The sequence below is a fragment of the Bidens hawaiensis genome, unplaced genomic scaffold (genome assembly GCF_021521415.1).
Source record: "Bidens hawaiensis isolate Kalapana, Puna unplaced genomic scaffold, B.hawaiensis_p1.1 tig00039668_1, whole genome shotgun sequence".
In the NCBI taxonomy this organism is placed as follows: Eukaryota; Viridiplantae; Streptophyta; class Magnoliopsida; order Asterales; family Asteraceae; genus Bidens; species Bidens hawaiensis.
The window spans coordinates 110397-120405 of NW_027496991.1; the positions used below are offsets into that span (position 1 = coordinate 110397).

The following is a 10009-nucleotide window of genomic DNA, read 5'->3' on the forward strand; positions in this document are numbered from 1 at the left end:
TTTGTCCTGTCGGCAAGCTTTCGAACCAGACACGCGCTGCGCCCGTGAGGCAGCGAGCAAACATGTGACACCATGTTGGCATCGTCCAGTTTCTAGGTTTCCACTGTTGTAAAAACCTTGTAAGAAATCATCTGGATCTGTTGTACCATCGTACTTGCCTAGACCACTTGGCATCTTGGTTTTGTGTTGAATGGGAGCCTTCGCAATGCGCTCAGTGAATTTTGAATGCCACCAAGATGGCTGGCCTATATGGTGTGGTTACGTCCACTTGCCCTCTCGCTTGTGGGTTGTACGGTGTGTATAGATCCATATCAACTTTGGCTCTAGGCGCTATGTTCATGTGCGCGCGAAGCTGTGAGCCTCCTGCATGAGTATCTCGCGTCTTCCTCATGCTGTGCACTTCTTCCTCATCACTAACATCAGCGTGTTCGGTGTGAACAGAGTGACCATCTTTCGGCGCGCGCGCCCTTTTTGTTGTTCCCTGAATGGTTTGTTTATCAAATGCGAGCCTTTGTGTTAAGTCGGCTAACTTTTTGTGTTTGACCAGCTCATTGTATTTGTCCATTAAACGCCGTTGTTCGTTTATGAGTCATTCTTTAGGGTCATTGGTTTCAACTTCCGGACCCATTGGTCCTTTTTGTTTTGCACCAGTCAGATTTTGGAACGTGAGATCGTCTGGAGGAGTTTCAGTCTGGCTATGAGGTGTTGTGATGAAGGGATGGTTACTGGTGGTGCGCGCAGTATCACGCGGCGCCATCAGAAACTGATGTCCCTCATTAACATCCTTAATCTCATTATCTTCCAGAACTTGATCGCTGTTTCGAACACCGGAAACCATGGTGAAGATTTTCAGAGAGAACTGATGAGATAGTGGTTTTGTTGCCGTTGTAACAGGTGATGGCGCCAATGAAGAAACGTGGATCGACTTACTGGTAGACGATCAACTTTCCTCGGGTATGAGTGTGCTATATCACCAATGGTTTCCCGGAGTATGAATTCTTCCACCTACAAAACGAGCAGCACCGTAAACTTACCCCTCAGAAAGGGACAGAGGGGTCCTCTTTGGGGTAACCCTCCGGTGTGAGAATAAGATATTGTAGGAGAAGATAATAATAATCTGAAAGTGAGTAAGGATTTAGAATGTATTTTCTTGCTTACCTCCCCTTGTGGAGGTGGTGTGGTATTTATAGTGTTAGGGTTTCCAATGATTGGGCTCAGACCCAATTAGGGCCTTTTTGGCCTCCTCCTATTGCTTCGCGCCACGTGTCCTTAGGACACCTGGTGCTTTTTCATTGATTATTCTCTGACCAAGGTATTTCACCTGACCCATGTGCAATCACGTGGTAGCACATGGGTTTTGCTGAGTTGTCCACCTTTCATTGGCAGCTGTCAACATCAGCATATTCTTTATTCCTTAAAGAATACCTTCTGGAAGGTTGTCTGATGAGCACAATCATGGTTGTCCTTATCCTGATTTGGATAAGGACGTGGCTGATTATGTGCATGTGTGATATGTGCCTATCCTGGGGATGCGCGAGGTCTTCTCTTTATTCTCACGCGTAGATGTTTCATGCGCAGATGTGATATGCGCAGGCATATGTAATATGCGTGAGCATATGTTATATGCGCCACGCGCAGATGTGATATGCGTGAGCATATATGATGCGTGAGCATATGTGATATGCGCCACACGCAGATGCGCCACGCGCAGATGTGATATGCGTGAGCATATATGATGCCTGAGCATATGTGATACGCGTGAGCATATGTGATGCGTGAGCATATGTGATATGCGTGAGCATATGTGATATGCGCCATGCGCATAGGTTTTGGCTTTGTGTCTTTATGACATCCTGATTTCAAGCCTCTTGTCTATATCTTGTGGGTTGACCCGCCCCGCTCGATGTTAAGGTGGGTGCATACCTCTTCACCTAACAATCGTAAAAAATTCTCAAAACAATGTTAATGAACCGACTAATGTTAGTGATACTTCAAATGCTAATGAACAGGCTGATGTTCTTTTGAACGGCAATGAACAGACTAATGTTAATGACCGACAAATGTTAATGAACCTGCATATTTTGGTGATCCTACAAATCCTAATGAACCTATAAATGCTAATGGCCTACAAATGTTAATGGACCTGGATAATTCTAGTTTTATAATGAACCTATAAATCTTGATGAAGAAACAAATGTTGCAAAATGAAGTTAAAGAACCTATAAATCTTAATGATCCAAGTAAATCTACCTATACTAATAAAAAAAATAATTCTGGACACATGACATTACGAGGTTAATTCTCACTATCAAATTCCCTCCAAAATTACTTCTTTTCTATTGATGGAAAAGAAAAAAAAAATATCTTGGTTCAATATATAGTATTTATAAATTCAACATACCGTATTAATTGGTCAATCTCCATTGATTGAATTATTAATGTCATAAATTATATTGTAAACATGCTTAATATGAAAAATATATTAATATAATAATTACGTGTCATAAAGATATTTTCTTTAAATTTAAAATGTATATAAAAGAGTTTACATTTAAAAAGCATATTGAAGAAATCTATAATAATTTTTTTTTATTTTTACAAATATTCAATGTTTAATAAGTCTTAAAAAGCATAGACAAATTTTTCATTTTTTATTTAGTATAAGACAATTGTGATAGAGTGTGTTTATAAGGACGTCATTAAAGCTGTTCAAAAAGGAAAATACGATTTTCTTTTTTTCTATGGCCGGGTATGGAGTGTAAGACATTTTTTTGAAAGACTTTAGCTACATCTTTCAGGTCTAAATGCCTCATTATTTTAAATGTTATTTTCAGTGGCATTGTTTTATTATTGTATAGCGATGACATAACAACCCATTCTTAATTAAAATTCAAATACATTTGATGATATAAAACGACTATATTTATAATACATTTAATACATAATATGGACTAAATTATCTTTTTTATTTATATTAAATTATTCATTATAATGTATGCATTAACTTATCCCGTTTAATACACGGGTTTCTAAAGCTAGTTGAGTAATCTATATATCTATTAAAAAAAATATGTTTTGCCCATTTTCTATTGGTTCATTTGATTAATTTTCATAAATACAAAGCATTCTTAGAATTTCTTGATAATATAATAATTCAAAAATAAATTTGAAAATCACCAATATCATTTTGAAACTTAATTTGTATTTATGTCTATTAACCATATGTTACTTTGTAATTTTGAAACCTAATTTGCATTTATGTCTATTAACCATATATTACTTTGTAATTTTGAATAAATGAAAAGAAATGACAACTTGGATTTCTATCTATTTAACGTTAATTTTTAAATGTCCTTCAATCAACAGAAAATTTTCAAACGGATTAATCCCAACAAGTAGGTCTATATTTATTTTTATGTGTGTCTAATTTCATTAACTTAACTCATATAAATTATTTACTGTCTTTTTCTTTTACTAGGTTCAAGGCATTAAATAAACAACTAAGAAAGCTATACGTCTTCTTTCCTTTCATACACAATATACACCAATGCAAACTTCTTTTATTTTATTTTGGCTTTGTTTTCATTTATATTTATATTATAACTATATGCTAAAAGTTCAACTTTGTATATATATATTTATAAAAGAATAAAGATGTCTTTCAACTATAATTAGTTAATGTTCTTCAATTTAGATGGAATTTTATAGATAAACTTTATGTAAAAGTCAACACTTTATTACATAGTATATTAATTTTTTTTAATTATTAGTATATGGTTAAATGCTTTCTAATATGCCAACAATCAAGAAACATCAGAGAAGATGAGGGCAGAGTCAAAAATCAAAAATCTTGGTTTAATATTTCAAAAATTAAGAAACTAGACAAGGAGGTTGGATTATATACATCATGTATATTTCTTTTGATCTTTTTTCTTTTCAAAATTATTCAACCACATTATAACTTACTATTTTCCCTTTCTTATTTTTTATAGTAAACTTTGCATTATAACACTAAATATTAGTTTCAAACTTTTCTTGAAACTTGATTTGTGAGTAGCGGAAATGTATATTGAATGCCATTTAAAAGTTCTTTGTAAGCATTCTACTATGTAATGTAATCTTTTATAAGTCTATATCTTTCAATTTTATGTTTCTTTTTGAATGATTTGCATTTATAAATCATGTTTCCATCCCAACAAACAAATAAAAAATATATTGTCGTTACTGTACATTTCTTGTAAATCTTAGAAAATTATTTTTATCATTATTTATTGATTTGTAAATTGTATTTTAAAGACCCAACAAGTTAGAGGGTTGACAACGAGAGATGGATACCCTCCACCTATATTTGAGGTTGAGTGTGTGTCGGTTGAGTTCTCGAGCACGAACGACTGATTTTTGGTGTTATTTCATGGTGAAGAAATCGAGTACCTAAGTTCTGATGGTGTTAGTGATGATTTTGATCCAGCTTTATAGTTATCAAATTTTCTAAACTGTTTAAAAATGTCTGGAATACCTAACCATAGATTGGTTTTTAAAGTAAGTGTGCCAATAATGTTACTAAGGAATATTGATCAAAAGAATGACATATGCAATGGAATTAGACTTCAATTTATTCATTTGGGTAGGCATGCTATCGAAGTCAAAGTAATTTCATGTACTAATATTGGTTATCGTACTTATATTACTCGTAGTGGTCTAACGCCTTTAGATAAGAAACTTTCATTTAAGTTGAAGAAAAGACAAATCTGATTTCAATTTGGCTTTCAATGACCATTAACAAATTTCAAAAACAGTCTATAGCAAGAGTTGGAATATATTTGAGAGATCCAGTTTTTACTCATGTTCTACTATATATATAGCTTTATCAAGAATGAATAGTAGATGTGATATTAAAATGCTTATTTTAGATAAGCAATGTAAAGTTACAAACAAAACAATAAATATGATTTTACTGAAAATATTTATAGTTTACGAATTTGCAATTTTTAAAGTTTTAGATTATGTTTCCAAACAATGTACTACGACTTTTTTTTTTTTGTAACTTTATATTTTTAAGTACTTTGTTTACATACAAGTTTGAATTGCAAGTATATTAAACAATCCTCCTAATAAACATATAACTAAAACTTTTGTCATCTTAAATAATATGTGTTTAGTTGTCGATTTCTATATTTTCACCCGTGTCGTACACAGGTTAATAACCTAGTAATGTATAACAAATTAAAAAAGATTTATTGGTGAGCTCTCCAATTAAGAAAGTGCAATGACCTAAAAAACACAAAAAAAATCGCCTTTCTAAAGAAAATATAGTTAAATAATTTGCATATAATAAAAGCAGAAATATAAACTTAGTACAAATATTTTATACACCCAAAAAAATTTATGAAAAATACACAACTTTTATTTTAACTCCGTCAACCTTAAAACACTTTTAAATTTGCGGTACTAAAGTCTAAAACCGTACAAAACTTATAATATTCTCGTTATTTTGAGCAAAATTAAATTCATTTGGTGACAGATATGTATGCTAAAAATTCCACAAAAACTAGACATGAGGATTTAAACTTTCGAAATAGCACAATTTAGCTTACAATCGTTAGCGCTATTCATTACGTGGGTTTGAATAGAGACGGTCTAAATTCAAACTCCAGTCAATAGTACATGAGTCGTTCCACGTCGACTCAATATTTCAAACCAGCCAGTTCAATTTGATTATTATATATATATATATATATATATATGTTTTTTCTATAGAAGTTTTTAAAATAACAAGCTAACAATAATATCAAATCATGCAATTTCACAAGTAATGTGAAGGTATACCTTTTTTTTAATCAAAAAGCAAATGAAATGAAATGGTTGCTGCTAATGAGCCAAACCTTATCCAACCACAATCAAACTGAATAATTGTCAAGGAGCCTCAGCCAGCCCCTCGAGTAACCAACCTGTGCACAGCAAAAGTACAAAACCAGTCATTTGACTGGCCCAGTTTGATTCAATCCAATCCAGTCCACACATGTGGACAAAGAATTACATAAAAATTCATAAAGTTTATGGGACCACCAACAGCCAACTTATGGTGAATGTTTTACTTCCACATTATCGTACTTCGGGCAGAACCGGTGGTGCAATGGTTCGGGTGTTATACGAATTGCAGTGGCGACATTTCTGCCCGATTATATGAAATATAACTTCTGATGTGTCATTGCAGTCATTACACAGGATCCAAACCTTCTTATGCCTGTAATCTTCAGGCATTGCAGTTGCTTCAATCTAAGAAATAAAACAAATGGAAGTATAGACATACTGCAATAATAAGAAGAAATCCATAACAAGACTGAAATAAATTTAATAACAGAAAGGTAAAAGCACGTGAATCCATTTGGTCTAAATGTATTACCAAATTAGCCATCGACATATTTTTTTTCATAAAACTTATTGATTATCCTTGTTTACTAAAATAGTCACCAACTTCTTTTTAAAATTGTCAACTTGACCGTTACACGCCTTTCTGTGGCATGGAAAACCAATCATAGATGGACACATGACACATAGCAAGATTTAAAGTTTCGTTGGCAATTAGGCTCGCCACACAGGACTTTAACACGTGGTATATCTTGATTGGATGTAATGGTTAAATTGTAAATTTTATCAAAACGGCATATCCAGTAAGGCATTGATTCACTATACTCACCTCTTCATCTAGTCTTCTCCAAATCATAGACATATCCATTACTGATTTGGAGCATATAAGGCAGGAGAATCTGTAAATGAAAGCATTAAAATTCAGAAAAATACAAAAAGATGTATAAATGAACCAAAAGAATCACAGAAATACTTACGTATTACGGCTTATCATCTCGTTACAACATTCAGAGTGCATTGTGTGTCCACATTTCATGACAGTAGTGCCTTTCAGGGAGTCAAATAGGTACTGTAAATGCAGTGGTTTAAATATAAAAACCTAATGAGTGGTTACAATTTACAAACAAATTTAAAAGAGGAAATGAAAAGGAATAGAACCTCATAACATATTGGACAGTGATGGTGCATTGAGTTTTCAACACAAGAATGATTGTTACGCAGTTTTATAGAATAGCAAGATCCTGAGAATTTAACAGCATAAACAGATAAAAAAACACAGATGACAATCAGAAGTCAAACTCTGACTATCAGTGAATCAAACCATAGTTACAGAAGTAGGTGTTGATGCATACCACTTCTTGCAATGGAAGAAATTCTCACGACCACCAACTCTGAACAAATAAATTAATTCGATTAAATCATAAAAATCTAACTAATCAACAGATAAATATGATTAATAACCTGCAGATGCCACAATCATCACAGTGGAACTGGCCCTTGTTGGTCTGCAATGTGAAAGTTATCATCAGTGAAGGTGAAACATACTAACAAAATCTAAAAGGTGTATGATATATTGAAATGAGTTAGTGTATACATCATCATCAAAGAACTTGCAAATTTCACAATAATATTCGCCCATATTCACACCACAGTTTGTGCACACACGAGCAACCTGTATAATAATAACAGAAACTCTCATAAATCAAGTGAAATAAATGCAACAATCAGTTATAATTATGAGTCACAGAAATATACCGGCTGCTCAGTGTCACAAACAGAACAAATAACCTGCAACAGTCATGAAATTCATCACAATAGGAAAGTATACGACTCTTGAAACCGTCAAATTTTAAGTCCAGATTGAACTAAGAGTGTGCACGATTCAGTTCGGTTCGGTTATTAGCAGGGCCGGCTTCGAGAATTGAAAAAATAATTGGGCCGAAGGCGAAAAATATTTTGGGCCTCAAGTAAAAGGAGTATTTGTTGTGTTTAAACAATTTAACTTTTAAATTGGCTTCCTTGGTTATGATTTGGGTTGTGTAAAAAACTTTTGTATAAAAACAAGCTTAAGCGTGCTTAAACATGTCTCAGATGAGACTAGAACCACAACCTTTTGGTTGGGAGTCAAACCCTTTGCCACTAGACAAACTAGTTGTTAAATAATTGAGTTTAAACATTAAATATATATAACGTTTTTAATAAAAATGCATATAATTCTTTAAAAAAATAATCCGGCCCAGCGGGGTGTCGGGCCGGGGGCCGTCAACTACCCAACCCTCCCATTGGGCCGGCCCTGGTTATTAGCCTAAACCGAAACCAAAACTAATTCATCGGTTAATCTATCTTATTAACCAATCAGTTCACTTTATTCGGTTAGTTTGGCAGTTTTCGGTTCGGTTGAAACCAAACTTGGGGTTAAATATGCGGTTAACGGTTCAGTTATTGCTCACCCCCGGCCCTAAATGAAATGAACATTAATTGATTAACATACGTCTGTAACAGTAAATCAGTGAATCGATGAGTCGTACCTGCTTTACATCAAATCGAACAAGATCATGCCGATCAGACGGACACTTCAACATGTTCTAAAACAATAACAATAATTAACCGTCAATTAGCAACTATTTAAGCACGAAAACGTAGATCTAACAAACTAAACTGATCTAAATCGATGTAATTAGGTGAATTCGAGCAAAAAGTAGAAAGTAATTGAGGCGAAATTAGTACCGTAGCTTCATTGTGACAGTGACGACAGGCGTAGATCTCGTTGCAGCAGGGAGCACGAATCATACATCGTCTCCGATAGTGCTTGCATCTGACAAAATTAATATTAATACATACAATAATAACATATTATTATTATTATTATTATTCAGTACAGTTATTAATCGGAAGGATGAGATAAGATTGTTGGAGAAAGGTTAGGTAGTTAAGTACCCGTAACCCATCTTCCCAAAGTCCAGGCGTTGTTCCATCGGGAACAAGTAATAGATTAGCTTTTGCTTCCACTCACGATGATGATGATGATGATGATGATGATGAATAATGAAATGTGATTGGATTGTCCCAATTCGACCAATTGGTGGTATATATTGTCTGCGTCACAAAACCTTTCGTTTTCAATATTATTTAAACATTAAAAATGTACATTTCCTTGGACTTTTTTCTTTTTTTTTTAACTGTTTTCTGCATTTGGAAACCGTTCCCAACTAGCAGTTTACCCGTTCGGTGGACGGTAATATAAATGCAGTAATGTGGTACTAACATTAAGTCAATAACATATATGCAACGGTTTGGTTGTGGTACAATACATTTTGAGATACGGATTCACAGGAATTGCAAATAGAAGTGTATTACTTCATGCCTATGTATATATTTATGTGTTGGAACAAAAGAGCTCTCAAATTTTTTGTTACGCTGATTTAATTAGACATTTTTCAACCTATGCTTCACATTAAGAGATTCATGTAAATACGCATAAATATATTTTACATTAGTATATGACACGAAATTAATACACTCGTTTAACTACTCGTAACATGTTTAAACCTTAATATATATATATATATATATCAAAACAATTGTAACACGCATTTAGATAAAACTTGAAATAACAAACATAAAAAGCATAACATAGACTTGAAATAAAAAACTTAAAAAGCGTAGCATAGACTTAATCAAAACATGCATGCGTTCTACGACTTATTATAAAAACCAGTCAAACCCGAACAACCCAGTTGCGACTGAGGACCCTAATTCTTGGAATATTGGAACTTGGAGGGGAACTTGAATTTGAGTCTCCAGCATCATCTTCTTCATTCTCCTCGTCATCGCCAGGCACTTCAATTCTCGTGCTGGTTTTCATCCTCGGAACTCGAAACATCAATTACCTCATCCCATTTCCATTGAATAAGTGCTCTTCTTCTTTTGCTTTGTTTTTCAAATTCACGATCCTATTAAAAAAATAAGTTAGTCTAATGAAGAACATTAAATTTAAGACAAAAATACGAACGTACCTCTTCGCTGAATTCACGTTGAAGTTGAGATTTGTATGGACTAAAGTGTGGACTGAAGTCAATAATCTGAACACTGTCACTATTTTCCTGATATTAACAAATGTAATAGGATTAGTGTATTTTAA

General features: G+C 33.6%; 1 protein-coding gene across 1 annotated transcript; it reads right to left on the reverse strand.

The window, feature by feature from the left end:
- Positions 1 to 5992: 5992 nt before the first annotated feature.
- On the reverse strand, positions 5993 to 8850 carry LOC143591443 (E3 ubiquitin-protein ligase MIEL1-like). Its single transcript, XM_077071646.1, has 11 exons — positions 8806 to 8850; positions 8596 to 8683; positions 8397 to 8453; positions 7624 to 7656; positions 7463 to 7540; positions 7330 to 7373; positions 7223 to 7259; positions 7027 to 7113; positions 6846 to 6937; positions 6698 to 6767; positions 5993 to 6276 (listed from the first exon to the last, which is right to left on the reverse strand). Exons 1-11 carry the CDS (start codon positions 8841 to 8843, stop codon positions 6103 to 6105), a joined length of 798 nt encoding a protein of 265 aa, XP_076927761.1. The 5' UTR covers positions 8844 to 8850; the 3' UTR covers positions 5993 to 6102.
- Between the last annotated feature and the right edge of the window lie 1159 nt (positions 8851 to 10009).

Bases quoted from the DNA above. Each gene is read 5' to 3' on its own strand.
- LOC143591443 (XM_077071646.1), bottom strand. From the start codon at position 8,843: ATGGAACAACGCCTGGACTTTGGGAAGATGGGTTACGG. The intron at 8,684-8,805 runs GTACTTAACTAC...TAATTTTGTCAG, and splicing joins TTTGGGAAGATGGGTTACGG to ATGCAAGCACTATCGGAGAC. The intron at 7,260-7,329 runs GTTATTAATCAT...TTATTTGTTCAG, and splicing joins GATGATTGTGGCATCTGCAG to AGTTGGTGGTCGTGAGAATT.